Source organism: Sceloporus undulatus, chromosome 1 (assembly GCF_019175285.1).
Source record: "Sceloporus undulatus isolate JIND9_A2432 ecotype Alabama chromosome 1, SceUnd_v1.1, whole genome shotgun sequence".
Classification (NCBI taxonomy): domain Eukaryota; kingdom Metazoa; phylum Chordata; class Lepidosauria; order Squamata; family Phrynosomatidae; genus Sceloporus; species Sceloporus undulatus.
The window spans coordinates 138,171,319-138,193,909 of NC_056522.1; the positions used below are offsets into that span (position 1 = coordinate 138,171,319).

General features: G+C 39.2%; 1 protein-coding gene and 1 long non-coding RNA gene across 7 annotated transcripts in view; one reads left to right on the forward strand and one right to left on the reverse strand.

The window, feature by feature from the left end:
- Positions 1-22,591, forward strand: part of DLGAP2 (DLG associated protein 2) — a 587,254-nt gene that overhangs the window by 528,099 nt on the left and 36,564 nt on the right. For all 6 annotated transcript variants that reach the window (XM_042444836.1, XM_042444842.1, XM_042444839.1 and 3 more), the window contains one exon: positions 17,491-17,840. In XM_042444836.1, the coding sequence (XP_042300770.1) occupies positions 17,491-17,840 (350 nt within the window). The remainder of the gene's footprint in view (positions 1-17,490; positions 17,841-22,591) is intronic.
- Positions 101-5,503, reverse strand: LOC121918850. The gene is made up of 4 exons (XR_006101316.1): positions 5,184-5,503; positions 1,958-2,058; positions 1,000-1,047; positions 101-885 (listed from the first exon to the last, which is right to left on the reverse strand). It is a non-coding gene; the product is annotated as an uncharacterized LOC121918850 (long non-coding RNA).

The window sequence follows — 22,591 nt, forward strand, 5'->3', positions numbered from 1 at the left end:
CCACCAAGCATTGATACCTTTATTGGCCAACTGAAATGCACAACATACTTGTTGCAAGCTTTTGAAGCTCCGCTGACTTCTTCATCAGGCAAGATGTTGCATACCAAACAGGAGGAAAATTAGAGATGTTAATAAGATGCCTGAATTTTGTTGTTTCTGTCCTTAGTTAAGATGGTATAGGGAGGGTATCTTTAGCAGGCTGGCGTCTCTTCTTCTGGCCATGGAGCAATTGGGCAAAATCCTGGGAATTTAATGTCCATTTGCATATCAACAAGGAATCCTCTTTTTGCAGTCCAATATGTTGTGAGGCTGCAGGCTTCTTTGTAGGCAGAGGAATATGAGGCAGCTTTGGAACCCAGAATACTCCATCCTGCTCCTGGGGTATTCTGTCCATGTGGAGGGGGCCCTGGAGATCTAAATAGCTCTCTCTTGTTTTTATATCTGATAAGGTTTTCTGGAGCTGCAGCCATTTGAATCCATTGTCTTAATTTTCTGGAAAAGCAGAAACTGTATCTTCCCTTCATACTCATGATTAAATTTACAAGACGTAAGGTTCAAGATAAGGGCAAATGTATCAGAGCACATCTTGGGACTGCAGAATTTCCAGTGGTAAATCTGGCGTCACATGTTTAAATCCTCTTCAATGTAAAAAAAAAAAGCATGTTGATTCCTGTATTCAGGGGGGAGATGGAGTTAACCCCAATTCTCCAGTCTTAATTAGCCTACTAATAATATTTAAAATTGTACAGTCCATTTCTAAGTGGTGTGTGCCTGCATTTGTGTAAACATTATAAAGTGCACCTCAAGGACGAGAACAAAACTCAACATGTTAGGCACACATTTAGGCACACATTTGATTTTTGATTTTTTTTTCTCATTGTATATCTGTGGAAACAAATACAATGTCATTAGCTTGGAATGATAAAGATTCTATTCCTCAGTTGTTTTATTTATATTTGGCAATGCCTGAATATCCCACAACTCATATATTCAAATTACCTCTTATTGTGCAGTTCTAGGTCAGATTTTCTAGGTCAGATTTTCAGGCTGAAAATATCAAGGGGTGCATATGTTACCAACTGCGTAGCTTCCAATGGAAATACTCTTATTCCATTGAATGTTTTTTTTAAAAAAAATAGAATTTAAAACAGAAGGGATGAAACAGATGACACAAAAGCAATAAAGTATTATTTATATTTCTTAATATATCATAGATGTGCTTTTGGGACAGCTAAAGTAAAACAGTTTGAAGAAACTATGTAATGAAAGAATGGATAAATAAGTTATATAACACATCTCTCTCTCTCGCTCGCTCTCTTTTTCTCTGAATGAAATTAGTCAGAAAAATATAGGCATCTGTACTTGGCTGGCATTTCATAAGAGGCTTCCATAGAAGAGATAAATGAAAGCCATGGTACCATAATGCCCTATAGAAAACAGCCTTGCTTGCTGCACTTGCTGAGAATGTTTATACAGAATAATAGGATCCCAGGTTTACCAATTCAGTGCTGTTTAGGGGAATGTTTCAGAGCAGAGGTGTGCAAAGTCTGTTTTGTGGACTCATTTTTGCAACTCCCATGTAATCCCCAGAATTTTTTTTTAATAAAAACACACTAAAATTTGGCAGCAAGCTGCTAAATGCACAATCATCAGTGGTGGAAAGCTAAATGTATTATAGTCCTTGGAAGAGTCAATATCATGCCCCCTTTGAATTCAGTATCAGTTGTCAATATTACAGTCAATATTCTGTTAATTAAAATCAGTTTAAGTACCTTAAAGGGTTCTTTATGCATAAATTATAAATTTAATAATAATTAATTGTGTATAAATGGGAGTGTCACTTTATGTGACAATAATATTCTTTTTGAAAATAAGGACCAAAAACGTTCAACCCTTGAACACTTGACTAACATGAAAAGTGGCCCCTGGTCCTAAGACAGTTAGTTACACAACTCACCCAACTTTAGAGACTCCAGTTTCTGTGCTATACATAGACGTCTGTGCAAAACTTCCAGGATTGTTGGATTCCAAATGATGAAGAAAGTTTCAGTTTTTGAACTAGAAAGCAGCGACAGAAATATTCTTGATAAATATGCAAATTAATAAATCATGTCCAGGGCCAGGATAATCCTCTAATCCCATTAGAACTAAAGGATGGTTTGTTGTGTTTAGAATCAGTATGTTTATTGCTTCATACATCCATCTGTTCTGTGTTTTGCCAGTTCCTTCCTGTGAAATATAGCCAACAGCAGACAATATTTTTGGTGGACCTCCATCCAAGTACTAACCAGGGCTTACCCTGCTTAGTTTCCAAGATCAGGCAGGACCCAGTGCCTTTATTCCCAGCTCAAAATGAAAGCAACATAAAATCTCAGGAGCATTCTTTGGCACTAAAGGAAATAAATGAGTCTTGTAATGCATCCCGAAAATAATCAAAGAGGTCCTGGCAGACAATCAAGAAGAATGAGTCCCAAAGGGAAAGCCCCAAGTGAAAAAAGAGCCAAGCTTCTGCCCTCTTAAATTTTGATCCTGGGAACTGATAACAAGCCCTATGCAGTTCACTTCAGCTGCATTAGTGAGATAAAGCTTGAAAGGCTGTTTTTAAAACAAACATCCTCAACCATTCTGGCTGGAGTTAAAGGTTATGGAGAGGGAGAGCTAGGGACTTTTGCTCTTGAGGTTGACAAAGTGAGCAATAGCAAGAATGGCATTCTGGAAGTTGCATAAGGTCAGGCTCCATGGAATTATGCAGATGAGTTTCAATCAATCATCTTGCTGACCCCATAAAACCAGCTGTTAGGAGGTCAGTTCTGACTCCCTAAGTGCAGGTGAATAGCAGAGAACGGTTTTAAAAATGAAGCAGAAAAATATTCAAGCGGCTTTTGGTTCATGGATTCAACTATAAAATAGTTCCGTGAAGGTAATTATATATTTTTCCCTTTGCTTGTAAACACATTTCATTCAACAATGGCCATACAACAGGAGAAAAATACAATGCTGCCAAAATTGTATGGTCCTCAGACATGGTCCTTGAAGATCCTTCAAGGTCACTTGAAACACAAAGTACTGGTTGTTGTTAAGTCACCAATGGCACTGATGTTAAAGATGCCTAAAGCCTTTGTTACTAATCACAGAAACATTATAGCACAGTTTAGTGGATTTACCCAAGGGTATCCTGGTTAATTTGTACATGGACCCTTAAATTCAGTGCAAGAAGCATTATCCACTGGTACCACATTACTGAGTACTTCCAAAGATTCACATTTGGAAATCTGGCGGTCATATCCTCCATGCAGGGTTTTTTTTCATTTGGTTTTTCTGTCATCTAACAGCTCCTCTCAGTCTGTATTCTAATGGCAGTCACTGTATAGAGATAGAAAGAATATTCCAAAATATTTGGAAAATGGCTGAAAACATGTCTCTTGAGAGCTGAGAAACATTGATTGAGGAAAATTAAATACTATTGTTTAGCAATCACCAGATAATGTCAAATGATTTTAAATGGATTCTGGGCTGCCTTCTTGAATGCTTTGGAAGATTCTCAAAAGCCCATTCTTAATCAGAGTGGACATGTTTCCCTAAAGGTTTACATCATTACAAGTGCAAAACTTCATCCACATGTAGCCAAAAGGGAAAGGTGAATGACCTATGCGCAAGGAATCTTTTACAACACTCAGGGCATGGTAAACAAATAGAGATTTTTAAAAAAGAAATGCAAATAAATCATTGTAAAAGAAATATTCCTAGGAAGCAGAACATTTTGAGAATTATTGTGATATATTGTTGCATGCCATTTATCACAGATGTCAGAAACTACATGCCATTGCATGTCAACTGCCAAACATCAATAGCGGGAGAGGGAGAGAATTCATTACATGCAAATAACTAATATTTGACAGATTTCCAAATATTTAGAATGCCTGTGGAATATTCAACCTTCAAATTCAGAAGGGGGTTCTGAGAATATGGGGGAGCAATTTCATTTCAGCTCTAGCTTTACAAAATAATGAGTAGTTGCACCTACTGAATAAATTAATGTTAACATTTAAATATCTGCATTAAACGAATACACACACACGGGGGGGGGGGGGGGGAATAATTTGGCAGATGTAGTTAAAATTGCTGACATCCCCTGTAGGTGTGCATTTTCAACAAATACAGAAGTAAAATGAAATAAAATAAAATAAAATGAATATGGCAGGGTCTCCATTATTATGATTCACCCCTGTGACTCTTCTTAATTAGTACTGCCAGAGCTCTAAGGAGTTATTTGACACTTCATCCTCTGCATGAAAGTATGGAGAGTGTGTATGGCACAATGTTTATGGATTCTGAAACTGTGCCAACTTTTACTGGTGCACAGAACCGTAAATTCTGTTTCCTATCAGATGGAAATAAGGATTCTCTAGGGAGGGGGAAGAGACAATGTGGCCGCTGTCAATACTTAGGTGTCCTCAGGATGCAAACTGCTTGCTACAATGTAATTTATTGCTAATTAGCAGAACTAAAATAGACTCTTGTCTGTGCCGTCCATCAAGACATTCCTGGACTTCAGCATTGCCCACATCACCCCAGCTGTAATATAAATGTTCAAGTGGGTGACCTTGGAGTCTTGTTTGCTTACAGCTTTGGTAAACTTCAGCACATAAACCTAAGGCAAGGGAACATTTTGTAACTTGTCCCCATAGAATCTATATTTCTGCATTCCAGCTGCAGGCATGGCTAAAGCCCAAAGTGGGTAGAATCATAGAGTTGGAAGAGACCTCAAGAGCCATCCAGTCCAACCCCAATCTGCCATGCAGGAAGACACAGTCAAAGCACCCCCAACAGATGGCCATGCAGCCTCTGTTTTAAAACCTCCGAAGAAGGAGACTCCACCACTCTCCAATGGAGTATGTTCCACTGTCAGACAGCTCTTAATGTCAGGAAATTCTTCCTGATGTTGAGGTGGAACCATTTTTCCTGTAGTTTGCATCCATTGCTCTGTGTCCTATTTTCTGGAGTAGCAGAAAACAAGCTTGTTCCCTCCTCAATATGACATCGCTTTTATTTAAACAGGGCTATCATATCACCTTTTCATCTTTTCTTCTCCAGACTAAACATGCTGAGCTCCCTAAGTTGCTCCCCATAGGGCATGGCTGCCAGAAAATATTCAAAAGCAGATATGACTGAAGCAACATTACCTGCCCTTGTTTCCTTTCTTTCTTTTTCTCCTGTGCTTTCTTCCTTCTTCTTGCTTCTCTCTGGGTTTCACTTATTTTTCTTCCCCTTCCCCCCCCCCCCCCCCCATTTTCTTCTCTCCTCTTTTCTCCTCCCTTCCAGGATTGTGGAGGCAGAAAATCAATTTGGAGCAATCCATAGTGCTGGATTTCTTTTATGAAAGAAGCTCAGCACCTTATAGTTCTTACTAAAATCCAGAATGGATTCATTGTCCTACAGGGATGGAAGCCACCAGTCTCCACTAGTGGTGCACAGGAGATTTGTAAGCAGCAACCATCACAGAAGCAGAAGAAAAACAGGCATGTAGAAGGACAGGGCCAAAAAGAGTGGGTGGAGGCTTAGAGGCCAGTGTATTGAGCAAGAGGCCCGATGAGCTGCCCCTGGCCTGGAAAGGTGGAAGGTCAACACTCCTGTTATCTAGAAATGTTATTCATTATGTAGCACTGTTAGCTTCAATACTGGCATCTTCTCAATGTACTGGCAGTGCTTCAGAATTTCTGTGCCAAGTTCTGCCCTTAGATGGGACTTCGGATTAGCTTCTAACATTGTAATACAATCAAAACTATCTAACACCTCATTAAAACCAAACAGAATTGAAAGCCCCCCTTTGTTAGAGCCAGGCTGTCAAACAGTTGCCTCAAAGCTCTGTAGGGAGTAGAGAATCAAACTCTGGAAGCCCAAAAGAAGGCTAGCATGGCAGTGAACCTCTAGCAGCAAGGATTCCACCACCATCTTTTGCCTTCCTGGCTTCAATAAGTAGAATTCCTTTTTATGTTGTTCTTTTGTTTTAAATGTAGACATTGAACCTCTCCATTTAAGACACACATCTATAATATTTTTGGCCAAGACTCTTTACACTTTTAACATAGTGCAAGTACAGGCCCATGTACAGCATATCTGTTTTATCTTCTTTTACTGCCTCTCCTGGCCCACTTTGGTACAAATCCTGCCTCTTCTGCGTATTACCTTCTTAAGACACTGCCGTAATTTCTTCAGCTCTTGTTTCTTGGGTCCATCTCACAGATCCTTTTTGCCACCTAGCTAATGTTCCTAATGAAGGCCTAAGCCTCTTCCTTACACACAGTATCTTGAACTTGTTCACACATTATATAAGTCTTTCCTTCCATCTAAAAGATGAACTACTTCTCAAGATTCAGTCATCTCTCACCCCGTCTCCCCATCCTGTCCATCTGTCTCTCTCTTTCTCACTTCCCCCCTCTCTGTTTCACATTTGATAGTTTTGTTAAAATTAATATATTACGAATAATGCAACAATTATAAAGCTCTGATATCATTATTAAAACTGAAGAAAAACCATAATGTGATCATACGGTTTACAGAAATATTTGCAGTTGAGAAACCTATTGTTACTGGAATAACAGAAATAAAAGACAGCTTTGGCACACCCCAGTTTCTTTGTAATTTGTGTGTGCCTTCAAGTCTCCTGTTGAATTATGGCAATCCCATGAATTTCATAGGGTTTTCTTAGCCAAGGAATATTCAGAGGTAGATTTGCTAGTTCCTTCCTCTGAAATATAGCTTACAGCACCTGGTTTTCATTGGTAGTCTCCCTTCCAAGTGCTAACCAGGGCTGGACCTACTTAGCTTCCAAGATCAAACTGGATCTGCTGCATTTAGGGTACAAATTTCACCATCCCAATTAACAGATTAGTAAAGATGAAGATAGTCGGGGTATAATGAGCTCAATCTGCTGTTGTCACATCTCTGTTGTAATCCACCCAGATTCCCAGTGATTGGGCGGCATATAAATAAATCCTATTATTATTATTATGATTATTATTATCATCATCTCTATGGACTTTGTGGGCCCTTTCAACTTGGAAGAAGTATCTCCAGTTGATATTTTACCTGTGATTTTGAAAACCTTCAGTAAAAGCAGTAACAAAATCAAAAGGTATATATGTGGGAAACTCGCTAGAAAAAACAGAACTAATCTTATGTTAGTCATGAAAAAAATTATAAGAGAAAGAATTATGATGATTAACAATCCTAACTTCAAGGGAATTTTTCAGATACTCATCTCAGAAATGTGAAGTCATTATTAACTAACTAATACAGACTGCAAAAAAAAACCTAAAGATTACACTGAAAATCAATTATAGAGAAATATGTACACTGATCTGTTTTTACAAATTATTTTTGTATAGGTTTAAGCAGATTTGTAACATAGTCCAAATGGTTTGAGCAAATAAATTTAGATGGCTGTGGTTGTGTTCTCAATGGTCTCACAATCTGAGAAAGAGCAGAGAAGAAAAAATACAAAGAAACCCAGGTTTTTTGGGGGGGAGGTGAAAAACACACACAATTCACCCCACCCCAATAGATAAAGAGTAAAAGCCTGACCTCCACCATTATTCCTCTATTATTCTGCTAAACACAGTTCTAGTCTGACCTTGTTATCTGTCACTGAACTGCTGAATAGTCCCCTTAACGGCTATTTCCACTTTCTCCTTTTCGCATTTGTTCTCTCTTATTATTCCCTAATTACATAGTTACTTTGCCAAATAATATGTGATTTATTGGCAAGGGTTAGCATTACAGAGATAAGATAACACAAGCCTGTTCAAGTAAATAAATATGCCTCATTTTTCTGTTCCCAAATTTACCAGCCACCCCAGATCTCATTGATTACTAGGGTGTTCCATCTTCCCTCCCTCCCACTTCAATTCCGTTTTATATTTGACATGAAAGCACTCTTGACAAAACATATTCAACCTCCTCCTGGCTCTGTTTAGATGTGCTAAAATGTGTTGTTAATGCACCCTTCTCTCCCAAGCCTATTTCTGAAGCACCATTGCAGGACACACAAAGCCTCTCTTGAATCCCTGACCTCTGCCACACATTCCCACTGCCTCTACTCCTAGTTTAGCTGATTTCAGCACCCATGTTCTGAAGTGGAAACTTGTCCAGTAATGAGTTCAAGAACAGATGCATAGTAAAGTGAAGACAGACATTTATTTAATGACACAAGGCCAGTCCAGATGTCCAGCATGCAATCTGAGCAATTTGGCACTACAGCAAACAAACACCTTACTGTTTTATATCAATTTTGTAAAAATCTACCTAGCAACAATATACTAAAAAAATACAGCAAACTACCTGTATAGCAGGATATTGGGGATATATTAGCCTGCAGTCATTAAACTATAATGTAACATTACTTAGCAAGCACAAATTAACAACTACAGTATTCATCTTGAACCTTTTCCTTACTATTTGAAATAATTAATGTTATTAGTAGAAAACATAGTTGATGGTAGGGTCAGGATGTTCTGGTAATGCTGAATCTGCTTTTCCTTGGTATGCCTAAGAGATTAATAACACTGCAACTTTTAAAGTTTATCTTGATTGGGAATACTTTTCCTTTCGCTTGAGGCCTTATGATCATCCCTTGACCTTTTCTTAAGTTTCCACTCTCCCTTACCAATGCAATAGCATTCCAGGCACCAAATTTCCAAGGGCAATTTAATCTTTTACCATGTCTGACACCCCAAACCCACTACTAATCCAAATAGATGGGGGGGAGGGGGGAGCAGCAGAACTCTTGTGGAGAAAAAGGATCTCCTTATCCACAGATTAATTTATCCATGGATTCAAGCATCCACGGCTTGAAAATATTCCAAACAAGTATAAATTCCAAAAAGCAAACCTTGATTTTCCATTTTATATAAGGGACACCATTTTATGAGGCCATTGTATTTAATGGGACTTGAGCATCCATGGATTTTGTTATCCATGGGGGGTCCTGGAACCAAACCCCAGCGGATACCAAGGGCCCACTGTAAATTCATTATTGTGAGACCTCCACTTCCAGATTATTATAGTGGAATTCCCTGAGGTTTGGTTCCAGAACTCTCCATAGATACCAAAATCCGTGGCTGCTCGTCCCATTAAATAAAGTAAATAAAAAAGTGATGTTCTTTATATAAAATAGCAAAATCAAGGTTTGTCTCTTAGAATTTATATATTTTTAAAATTTCAGACCATAGAAGCTTGAATCCGTGGATAAAGAAACGGTGGATAAGGAGGCTCAACTGTATTATGGTTATTGTTGTTTTTGTTATATTTACTTGTACCCCACTTTGCCCCCAAAATTGGGATTCACGGCGGCTTAAAGTCTAAAAACACAGTACAATTAAAAACCTACAAAAGGTACAATTAAAATTGAATTAAACTATTACAATATTCAAATAGATCATTTGCTTAAAAATAAAATACAATTTAAAAAGATAAAAGTGTCTAAAAACCACTTAGAAGCCATACACTTTAAAATAATACAACAGATAATAAAAACCATGCACTTTAAAATAATACAACAATAATAATACAGATGAAAGTGCTAGCACCACAGTATTCAATCCAGGGCAGCAACATGCAAGAATCATCCCCACCACTACCAGGCTTGACAGTTCAGGAGAATAGGAACAATAATACCACAATAATACAGCAGCAATTATACATTAATAATAATTTTTATTTCTTTCCCACCTCTCCTCAAGGCTTTAGCTGGGGTATATCATGTTAAAATACAAAACACAATTTTAAAAAAGCAATGAAAAAGTAATCTGGGAAACTATTGCCAGTCTAATCCTGGCCGGTTGGAGCGAACATTTTCCAGAGGGCCTGAGTGCACAGGGCAGATTGTATGGGAGAAGGTGATCCTGTAGGTAACCTGGACCCAAACCATGTCTGGGAAATACATACCAGTGACATTGGTAAATGATGACTGAGACAAGGGCCTCATTCTGCCTGATTGTAGGGCTGGTTCTGGTATTTGCATAAAGCTATAGACATTTTTTTTTGTTTAAACTTCCATCAATTAAATTCAATGAGAATCAAAGTATATCAATGCCATTTTATTGTAGGCCTTTAACAGTGAAGGACAGATATGTCTAAACATCCCATTTAGGCTGTCTTTGCTCAAAATTAATACAGGAATTTGGTTATAAAATAATTTGTTGTAAAAAATATAAAACATATTACATTTTTCCTGTTCTTTGCTGTGCATTACTTCATGCTTCCTTTCTTATTATTAAAAAAAATTCAGATTGTGAAAGGGGATGGCAACAATGTCCCCCCACACATGCCAAATTTAAACAATATCACAGTAGAATATGAAAGTAAAATTCCCTAAAGTGAGAGAAGATGTCAAAGGATATTCTCAATTGAGGCCATTATGTAATTAGAAAATGAAATATTTACCGCCAAAACTATTATAACTCAGAAATAAATTTGCTTTTTAAAGCAGAGCCATAAATCAGAACATGGAAAGTTCCATATCCACTGAACTTGAAACATTTATAAATCACTGAGGTCACTCCTGTTTACCTCAAATGTGTTAAAAAATCTCTGAAACGTTTCCCCTTTTTGTCCTCTAAGTACATTGAATTATATATTTGATTAAACAATGTTAACAACTATTTAGGCCAGATCTTTATGGAGGAATGAATTGGTTTTTCCATTCCCATGTTCCTTGGGCAGCCTGATGATCCAAGAAATGTAGCTTGAACTTAGCACAGCCACTCACAAGATCCAAGATAGTATCAACCCTCATCTCAGCTTTCGGTCAAAGGCTTGCCAAGAAAATGGAGAGTTAATAGAAAACTCTGATGGCTGCAACTTAGTTTGGGATGGAGGGGAAATTCTCTCTGCCTGCTTGCAAAACAAGTCCCTCTGAGTGTCTCATAAAGGACTATTGCAAGGCTACCACGTTTGGGAGGCAAGCCATGCCTGAGCCTTTGATAAATGAGACTTGTTACACTGCAAATGGAATAGGCTCCCATGCCTTTTTTTCAAAAAGAGGTAGTAAATGAATTCCAGGTGAAACTTATCTTCGTTAGCCTAGAGATTTTGCACTTAGGCTAGGGTTTATATTGTTTTATGGAAAGAAGAGAGGTCGCTGCTTTTGAATAAGAAAGAATGTTTGGAGAGATTAGTACATGGCATGCCTTTAAGAGTTCCACGAAGATGAACTCTACTTGGCAAAAACTCCTGTTTAAGATATCACCACAGAGCTTTTTTCTTCTCACCTGTGGATATTTTGATTCATTCAGCTACATCTAAAGAGAAACATATTGTAATTCCCAGCTGAAAGCACAATACATGTTTAACACAACTTTGGGGAAACCTAGCTGGCTTTCTGAGCTACTAGTTCAATCAAACAGGGAATGAATTCTGGAAATAGAATTATTCTTCTACATGTTATACAAATACAAGTACAAGACTGACCTTGCACATCCCATCACACCTCACTACCAATTCACATGTGCAAGATCTAAGAGAATTCCTGTGAGTAATTTTTTATACCAAACACAAGCAAAGCCAATTCCATGAATAATGTAGCTCTGCAAAACCGAGTTTAGTATATCAGCTATGTCATCCCTAATGTTGAATCAGTACAATGTGTGTTGAACACTGTTCTCTGCAAGATCTTTACCTCAATAGCTGGCAAGCAGGTTCTGACCTTGCAATTACAGCTTTTGGATTTATCAGTGGTGAGGACGACGTAAATGACCCTCCCCACACACACACACACACACTTGTTACATCATTTTGCTGGCAGTTAGAACTCACACCATTCCCTTTGTTCAGTACTAAGGGAGTGCAAAGGGGCCTATATAAATCGAAGCTAGGGTTCATGTAGGGAAGTATGTGTGATAGTTTTACACATTATAGTACTTGCTGTATCTTGTTATACCACAGTTCTTTTATTTTTAATGTTGTGCATCAGTATATAAATAATTATCATTTTTCTTCTCCAGCTATTTCTCCCAATTTTAAAACTATGGAATTAGGAGTGAACATGTCAGCAGCACATTGTCAGGTTATGTAATTCATAACTTCTCACACAATAAATTGCCTGTACTTGCAAGGACTGGGGCTGCCCAAGCCACTGAATTTTTGTTGTTATTGATGCAGGTGTGCAGTAGACTTAGCCTTAGGGGGTTTGCCATATGGTTCAAAGACTGTTATTCTAATACAGACCTGTTGATACATTGGTCTGTACCATAAGAAGTGATAGGTACTTTCCCATCTTCTCTATGCTATCTGAAGCAATTGCACAAATGAATTCTGGATAACTGGGGCTGGATCCTGAGGTTGTCATACTCAGAACAGGTTCTCTAAAATGTACAGAATACATGTTTGTTGTTATCAAATTCTCATTGATACCAATGAATGTACTTTAAGTATGATCAAATGTGCAAAAAGACTCGTAATTTTTTTGGGGTGGGGGTTGTATTTACCTACTCTTATTTATTTCTGCATTTAACCCTCTCACTCAGTAGACTGCAGCATTCATATCAAAGGTAAATAGTTCCATTCTGTCCTGGAGCGTTGCGCCATGAAGGTTAACAAAGTAACACATACTATGCTTAACAGAGTAACAAGTACTATAACAAGCTATGAATCAAGTTACTATTTTAACCTTAGTAACTTAATACATAACAAAGGTATGCTATGTACCTTTGAGGTATTGGCTTCATGTATCTGTTCAGTTGCTACCATTAAGTGTGGGAGCATGATAACGCGAAGTCTAAACAAAACAACAACTCTGATACTCTTGAAAGTAAGCCTGTAAGCAGAGGTAGCATTAGTTGGGAGCCACACTACAAATTCTGCAGTCCAACCAGTCCAGGTGGATGTTTTCAAAGTGGGACAGAAGGGCTATAATGCTGATGATGTCCTGGTCATTTGCTGGCAATGCATTTAAAACATCATAAACTGAAGGCCATCATGGATGGAGGCAGAGTCCTGTATGGATCTGAAAATCTGGCCATGGGTGATGGCAATGGACATGCTGCTGCAGCATGAGCCAAATATATAGGAGAGGAGAGTACATATTGACTGAGATAGTTGGAGGCAGGAATGGACTTAGGTGGCCAAAAGCAATAATTGTGAGCATTGGTACCATGCATCTAAGGCAAGGATGGGCAGACAACAGTCCTGAGACTAATTTCAAAAGTCCTCTAGAAACAAGCAGTTCAGGCCTATTCATTCCTTAACTGTCTTCTAAATGGAAGTGGAAAAGATGAGAGAAAAGGGGGCTAAAGAGAAAAGAGCTAATTTGTTTACGTTCTGGTCCTGTCTACCACCAGCGTGACAGCCACTGTGAGCATGTGGCCCCTGAAAGATTAGGGAATGTGGCCTTTGGGGTGGAAAGGGTGGCCCACTAGTGCTCTCAGATACTCGCCCATTCATATTAGTTCATATTAGAAGTCCGGTCCTAGTTATTTTGATATTACAGAGGCCACTGAGAAGCCACTGTGCATATGTCTGCTTAGAACCTTTTCAGTATTTTACAATTTTAAATTGTTGTTGCTATGGGCCTTCCAGTAATTTCCAACTTATGGCAACTCTTTCATGGCAAGTTTCTTCAGTGGGGATTTGCCATTGTCATCTCCTCAGGCTAAGAGAGTCTGACTTGCCAAAAGGTGACCCAGTAGGTTTATATGGCTGAGCTGGGATTCAAACCCTGGTCTCCAGAGTCATAGTCTGATGCTCTAACCACTATACCATGCTTAGGTCTTATTTCAGTCACCCCTTTTGTTGTATGATAATCTAGCCTGGTGATGCAAGGACATTTCCTTCAACATGCCTCACCATCAGTGTGTGTGTGTGTTTTAATGTTTGATCTTCTGTCATTGTAATTTTACTGATCTGTCCCAAATTTACAAAATGGCCACTGGGACTGCCAAATAGAAGACTCATAACAGTCCCAATGCAAAAGGATTATGCATCTTTTCCTCTTGAGCAGAATCTGTCTTCCAGTAAGCAGAAAAACAGAAGAAACAATGAAGAAAAAATGGAAATGCTATAAATTAATGTTGAGAGGGCCTTTGTAAGTTCTTGTGAGTGAGATAGTGTGGTTTCACCCTGCTCTATGGATGATCTATTTAAAATTGTTGCATGCATGCAGATAAATGATTGTGTTTTACTTTTTACTTTCCCAAACAGAACATCCATGGGGTGTGGGTGAGAGAGACACTCATCCATGAACATGGACACAGCACAGACTTTGGCATTGTTCCTGTGAAGAAAAGTCTTTAAAAAATAAATAACAATTGAGAACCCCTCTCCCCTTTTTCTGACTTTGTGGAAGATGTCCTGGCATATCCTGTTTGTTTTTCCCAGTTTTGCCACCAGGACTGCACTATGCACAGGTTCTAGCCCAAAACTCAAACCACTTCATCACCTTGGCTCTACATTTACCAATCCTTTAACATGTGTAATACTTTAGGCTAGCAGGAAATATCTTATACTGTTGTCATTTTAACAAACTCTTTAAAATTATTTTGCCCCCACAGTTCCAAAACAACTGCATATCACTCACAACTTTGGCCCACTTTGTTTGCAGGCTGCCAGGTTTTGTTCAGGTTGAGCATTTTTTTTGTGCAGACGTAAGGAAGGGTGGGAGGACTTTCAACAATTGGATTCCACCCGTCATGAATCATGGTCCATACAAAGATATTTGTGGTAACAAATTACCATTTAACAGAGTGAGGCAATTGTTTCTGTGAGATGCTTATTGATTTATTGGATTTATATCATGCCTTTCTCCAAAAAGGGGATTCAAGGCAACTATGATAGGGGTTTCACCAAAGGGCAGGAAATTTAATTAACTATTATCACAGTATATTTTACATCAGGGGTGGGGAATGGATTGCCTCAGGTACCAAAATGACTTTGAGTTGAGGAGCAGACTTTGCTGCTCCATCTCAGGTGGCAAATTATCTGAGACTCTCCTGCTTTGTCTGTTAACCTTTTGCTTTCCAGTCTAAAATTCTGTTCTGCCTAAAATAATAATAATTCTGTCTAACATAATCCTCAGTAAAAGCATATGGTCAAGACGTATTCTAGCATACTGTGCTTCATTGGGCAGTACAGCCAGATGAGTCAGTTTGAAGAAATTGAGAGGGGATAGATAGCTTTGTATGAAGGGCAGAAAAGCAACAGATAATATTTTCAGAAGATTCAGTGTTGTGTTGGTCCAGCTCCTTCTCAGGGCCAAAGTCCATGTTGCACTGCAGATGTGAATAACCAAGGTTACTAGATGTTCTCCTTTTTCAGGACATGTCCTACATTTCAACCGGCTGTCTAGGAGGGTTTCCAAAATGTCCTCCATTTTGAGAATGATTGAGAAGTCCATTGAATCACATTTCCAGTTCTCCTTTGAGAAAATCATCTACTTGGCAGCCTGTCATTGCTGCAAATAGGGGAAGAGGATGGATCCTTCTAAAATTCCTTTTTCCTAGGACCAAGAGCAAACAAGACTTGCCCCCAGAGCTCAGGCACATTTATTGCTCAGAGGGGGAAAGGACAACAAATGTGTTAGGCAACAGGCTGCTTGAAAACACAGTACAAATATTGAAAAGGCTTTTCAGCACAATTGACAAAGGTGTAGATTCAGTCAAGGACTTGTTGCTAGCAAAGTACAATCTTTAGCATTTGTTTGGCTCGGAGTTCTATAAGTATATTGCAAGCCATCAAGACATTTTAACAAAGAGGAGTTCACCCCAAAAATACGGTCAAGTACATTATAAAATACAGTATATGTAATATAGCTGTAAATAAACCATAAGAAATGAATTTATATATATAAATAGTAGTCTTTTTAGCTTTTATTTGGCAATAGCCTCCATTTTTATTAAATGCCCTACATTTTGCAGTGGCTTGGTCTCCTTTGTGCTTAGGACATCTGGTCACCCTGTGTAACACTCCCTTCTCATTTGCAAAACAACTACTGTACTGTATATACCCACGTAAAAGTCCAGAAATTTTAGTCAAGAAATCAACCTAAAAAACTTGGGTTGACTTATCCAGATTTCAGTGCGATGACTGTACCTTGACTCTTATCTAAATAGAAATCATCCCTTTTGCTAAGTAGAGTAGTAAAAGGCGAGAACTTAGTCCATTCTGGGAGAACCTAAAAGAAGCACAGACTCCCTCTATTCTCTCTGCTGCAGTTCAGCTCCTGTCCTTTTTGAATGCCTGGGCAGGAAAATGGTGCTGTTCTTTGGCATCGTTTTCCTTTGCTTTGTCCATTACATCTTTTGTTGTTTGTCCCTAAATTTTACCCTTGACCTATCCATGGGTCATATCAAAATCCATAATTTTGACCCCCCCAAACCTGCTTTTGACTTATACATGAGGTCAACTTATAGCTGAGTGTATACAGTATGTTAGGAAGTGATATGGAGCAGAAGGGGCCACATGAGGTGGGTTGAGGGGGAACAAAAGCAACTTGGTGAGGGAACTTTGGGGGAAAAGGATACATACTTGCTCATGCTTCACTGTAAAGCAACCTTCCTACAGGGGCCTTGCATTGAAGGAGGAGGTCTGTAGGACTTCACTACAATACATTCAATGTTTCTGCCCCTCAGTCACCTGTTCTCACGGTTTTCCCTTGAGTTATTTCTCAGGGCCTTATTATGTGACAAAATTGATAACAAAAAACTGAGAGGGATTAAACCCATCCTCTTTACAAGATGGAAAACTACTTCACTGTACAGAAGGAGAGAAATGGGATTTAAGAAGCCTATTTCATTTGTAACCATTTCCCCCCTTCCATAAATCACAATAAGGCATTTTATTCATTGCATTTCCTCTCCTCTCTCTCTCTCCCCCACTTGTACTTATTTCTTTGCATAGCTGAATATCACACACATTCTCTTCTGTTGTGGTCCAGGTCTTGGGAACTCAGGTTCATTATGATATTTATTTATTTATTTATTTATTTATTTATTATGATAGCTTAATCCAGTAGTCAGGCAGAAGCCACACTGGTTTTGAATGGCAGCAATAAGAAAAAAAATGTGCTTTGGTCTGGTGCTGTTTGTAGCCCGGGGAGAGTCATGCAGTGAGCAGGCGAGCTCAGATCCCTATTTTCTGACCCTCCTTCCAGGTGTCAAAATATTTGCAGAGGTTCTCTGCTAGCTCCCTTCTCGCCTTCACTGTGGTTGAGGGTACTGTTTGAGCAAGGGGGAACATTCATAGTCATTGTTTCCTATTTGAAATGAAATCAACCTGTTGCTATGGCTACCCATTCTCTGTATGAGAGAGGATTTATGCTGACTGTGAGGGCCACAGATGAGTTTATTGCAGGATTGCTTCCTGTTTTTAAGCAGACAACTAAGCCTTTGACCCTATTTCTGCCTCCCTCCTAGAAGTGACAGTAATGTGTATTTTTGAAAACATCATCCTAATAATTGTGTTTTCTCTCCTCTTTCTTTTCCTGAATTTCTGTTGCAGCTGTGACTTACACGAGTTACAAAAAAACACCGCCGCCTGTACCCCCTCGTACCACCTCTAAGCCACTAATCTCAGTTACAGCACAGAGCAGCACAGAATCAACCCAGGATGCCTATCATGATAGTCGGACTCAGAGGATTTCCCCCTGGCCTCAAGACAGTCGAGGGATGTATAACTCTACAGACAGCCTGGATAGTAATAAGGCCATGAACCTTGCCCTGGAAACTGCAGCTGCACAACGCCACATGTCTGAGAGTCAAAGCCCCTCGGTCCGAACCAGTGACAAGGCCATCCTCGTGACAAAAGCTGAGGAGTTCCTTAAGAGTCGGCGTTCGTCTATAGGGATTCAGGTAGCCTGCCGTTCCCATCTCTTCTGTGATGAGTTGCTCACCCTCGCTCTGTAAATAGCACACAAAATGAGTCATCCCACTTTGTGGCTCCTAATAGCCTAAGTGACAATCCCTGGCTGCTTAGCACAAATTGCAGTTTCACATTGTGACTATGTGGTCATGGAGAACAGGGTTCAGCCAATGTGCAGTGCCTGGAAATAAAATGAATGAGTACCTCTCTAGGCAAGCTTCCCGTCATTAACACTTGATATGAAAATTATATGTCTGAGCCACAGGTGAACAGCATGTTCATCTCTTTTCCACTCTGCCTCCCCAACACTTTCAGTTCAGAGTCTTTTATATTAGATTCTGCCAGCAGTAAAATAATTGACTTCAGTTGAGAACCCCTCTCCTCTTTTTCTGACTTTGAGGAAGAGGTCCTGGCGTATCCTGTTTGTTTTTCCGAGTCTTGCCACCAGGACTGCATTATGCTATGTTTCTTTTATGATCATGTTTTAAGTAAGCATCCATAGTGGCAGATACTAAAGGATGTTGCAAAACATATTATTACCATGTTCAACTGAAGCTGTGGATGGGGATAGTATACTCTCTGATCTTTTTTTCTTTGCATGGGATAGAGGAAATAGAAGAAGAAGATGTCCTTAACATTCTTTCAAAACATACCTGTAGGGAAGCTAATAATCCCTGACATATTAAATGGCTGATCGTCCCTGACATATTAATGGTTGTCAAAGTCCGAGTTTTAACAAAAGGACATTTTAAAATGAATATTTCCCCTGCTTAAAATTAGTGATGACAGCTGACCCCCACATTAGACCTGTACCACCTCTTTTTGTATGACTAAAACAGGTCTCAGAATGTTAACCAGCATAAAATAAGGTGACTATGGATAATACGCAGATAGATAAATAGAGGAAGTGGCTCTAACATACTCATTCACAGGAGTTGCTAACAAAAGTTAGACCACACTTGTACTACTTGGTTATTCGTATGGCATTACAAGTGGAACCTGTAACACAGTATTAACAGCATAGATTCACTCCCTAACAGGAGTGTTCCTTGGTAGCAGAGGTAGCCAGCATGGGCTCTTCAAATGTTTTTAGCCTACGGCATGATGAGAAGTGAAGGCTTATGGGAACTCAGACCAAAAACATCTGGATATCCACAGCTGTCCACCTTTGTTACACAAAATTCTAGTTGACTAGCCATGTCATCCACCACAATATTACAATGGGCAGAGCCAAACAATACATACATAAGCATTCAGATGTCTTTTCCATACTTGTTTTGAGGATGCTGCAAAGGATGCCATTTTGTTTCACACTCAAGCGCATGAGTTTCCTATAAATGTGTCCCGCAACAAAAAATGTTGTAGAATGGAGCATGTGTCAGCTTCCATCTCATTTCCTATCTTACTTGGTATTCTTCATCATTCTGTTCCATGCCCAGTTAGCATTCTGTGGTCATAGAGTTTCATCATTCTTCACTGTGCTTTCTATTTTGGACTGTTTTCTGGCAGGTTTCCCTCCTAACCATATCCACTCTCTCCTGCTTTTTTATTTCTGAAAATCTCACACCTGCCGATACTGCCCTCTTCTGTATATGGAAAGTACTGGTTTGGCAAAAGTACTGCTTGCACTTGTATCTGAACATTGGAAATAGAAGGGATAATGATGCCTTCACCTACCAATAACAGTGAACCAGGCTCCATAGCAATGATACATCATAGGAAGACCTTAGGAAATGTACCAGCAGCTAGTGGTTTACGGGAGTTGTAGCCCAAAAACTAATACTCCCAAGCTCTGCTTATGAGTCAGAATAGTTATAACTACAACTGATAACTACTTGTGTATATTATTAAAAATTGTCAACAGTATTGCTTGTAACTGTGGATACACAAGGCTCCAGCATGAATTTATCCCCAAGGGATGAGATATGCTAGTCTGCAATGCAGAGTTAAAAACAGTATTTTGTGTTTCACAAGCTACTTATTTAATTAATTAATGTATATTCCATCTGTCTCCCATCAGGGAATTCAAGGAGGCATACAGGATCTAAAAAAAAACACAGTACAATTTTAAAAGTTCTTAATTCAAAAGTTAAAACACAATTAAAGTAAATTTGATGTTTAAAACACAAGTTAAAAATAGCATTAATATTTTTAAAACAGCAATAAAATTATGAAATTTAAAAAACACTACACCCACCACCACCGGCACCACCATTAAAATCTCTGTCTGCTGCAGCATACTAAAAACCAAATACTTCTTAAATAAACAGGCCTTTACCTACTGATGGTAAAACAACAAGAAGGGGGACAACCAGACCACCCAAGGAAGAGAATTGCACAACTTGGGAGCAACCACTGAGAAGTCTGTCTTTCTAACTATCTCATGTATACTCACTAGATATGCCTGAGATGTTGGTGGAAGTGAGAAAAAGACTTCCCTGGTAAATATTAGAGCATGGGCAGGCTCGTACTGGGAGGGCCTGTTACAGACAGCCAAAATAAAGCTGCTTCGAGTCACAGTGGAGGTATGGTGTTTCAATGATGTGTGTGTCCTAAGAGTCCAGAAGCCACACCAAAGCCACGCTCCAGTCCTTAGGGCTGGAGCATGGCTTTGGTGCGACTTCTGGACTCTTAGGATGCATGCATCATTGAAATACCATACCTCCACTGTGACTCGAAGCAGCTTTATTTTGGCTGTCTGTAACAGGCCACAGTTTTTCAAATAGTCTCGACCTAAGCTCTATAAGACTTTAACAGTCATAGCTAAAACTATAAATTCTGCCTGGAAATGGATCAGCAGCCTGTGGAGTTGTTTAGCAAGGGGGTTATGTTCCCTATAACCTGTCCCAGTCAGCAACCTGTCTGCAGCATTTTGGGCCCACTGACATTTCTGAACAGTTTCCAAAAACAGCCCCATATAGAGTGCATATAAGTAATCCAAATGGGATGTAATCAAGGCATGTGTCACTGTATTCTTTCCCTGCCACCCACCTTCAAAAACACACTCTCAGATCCAGTAGACTGTGCAACAGGGCAACCTGGTGAGGAAGATGGAATCCCACCTTGAATTCCATTTTGGGAGAAAGGCAAAATATAAACCCAATGAATAAATTAATTAATAATCCCAATAAACCACTGCAACTCTACCTTCCAGCCACTCAGGCAACAAAGAATCTATGCAGACCCTCCAGAATCATCCAACGAGGTCTTTGTTATTCAAGCCAGGTCAGCATTCTCATCCAGGATCAGGTGTTTTTCCATTTACCAACCTGGCATTGAGCTTCAACATTTTCAGCCAAGGAGGCCTGTTACCAGGACTATCCACACTATTTGAAGTTTAGGACATTTTAAGGGCTACAAGTTCTGGCTTTCCCTTCCTCATGGTTATGGCACTGTCTCCCCACTCCATATCTCCCTCTGCCCATTTCTGTAGTAATGGCTGCTCCTTGGATCAGCTCCTCTCCTGTACTCCCTAAATAAGTCCTCTTTGCTTTTTGCCACCAGCAGGCAGAATATTCTAAAGATCACAATTAAAATTCTTAAACACACTCCAACCAGGAGAACTACTCCTGCCCTTACCCATATCCCCAAACAATAAGCCTCCCTTTTTGGAATCACCACCTTCAACCCCACCACCAGAGGCATCCAGCTTTTATCACCTTGTAGGATGGGAACAGGTGGACCTGACTGGCTGGCATAGTGTCTGGGAGCCTGGTCCTATTGGGAACAGATATCAGGCACCAGTCTACAGGTAAAGAGAAGTGGAAACAAGCAGACCAGCAAAAAACAGGCAGAGAAGTGATGGTGTTCTCTCCCTACCTGGCTGGTTCTACTTTTACTCAGCTGACTCCTATCTAACAGTGATTAGTCAGCAAGTCACTGGAGGGCTCTAGAATGTTGCTGACAAATAATTAATAGTATTTTGAATGATTTGCATAAAGATACAAGGTCCTATGAAGTTATAGAAAATAGTTCTTGATATTGCATAAAAATATACCAAATGTTTGATTCCTATTGCTAGGTTTAGTTCTTTTAAAAAAAGCTTGCATTTTTTTTTTACCTTGTTCTTTATGTTAACATGGCATCACTGTAAATGATCAAACAGCAAGCAAGTCGCAAGATAATGAAAGCATCTCCTCTCTGTCTCAAGCGTAATGGAGGATAGTTGCTACCCTGTTGTTGTTTGTTTGTTTTTTTAAAGAAATCCTCACTAAGTGGAATTACTGTCCCTTTTAAACAAAAGCCATTCTGCTGACAGTACTTATTGCAGGGCTTAAATAGATAGTATGAAAAGCTTCCTGGTTAGAAATGTCTCATTTAAAAGAGATCTTTGAAAAGCACTTCTGCAGTAAACAATACAAGGGTTCCTAATGAGCATTTCTAGCCAACGTTGTAGGCTTATATAATGCTACTGAGTTTGGATGGAAAACCACCTTTCTACCTCTGAAGTGACTTTGATAGAGAATGCAGCATAGCATAAACATAAAATGTTCAGGTCAGCTCTTTTCTGTATGCATAAGCAGTAATTAAACATAGAGCTATCTTCCAGTGTGCTGCGCTGCAATGAGATTTCCTTTTTTGTGGTTTTGTGTGTTTGTTTATTTGTTTAAAGGGGGATTGACATATGATGATGAAAAGCCCAGAAGATTCCTCCCATAGGGTTTCCAGAGACTATTTATTTATTTATTACAGGGTTGTTGTTATTATTATTATTATTATTATTATTATTACTATTTGCATG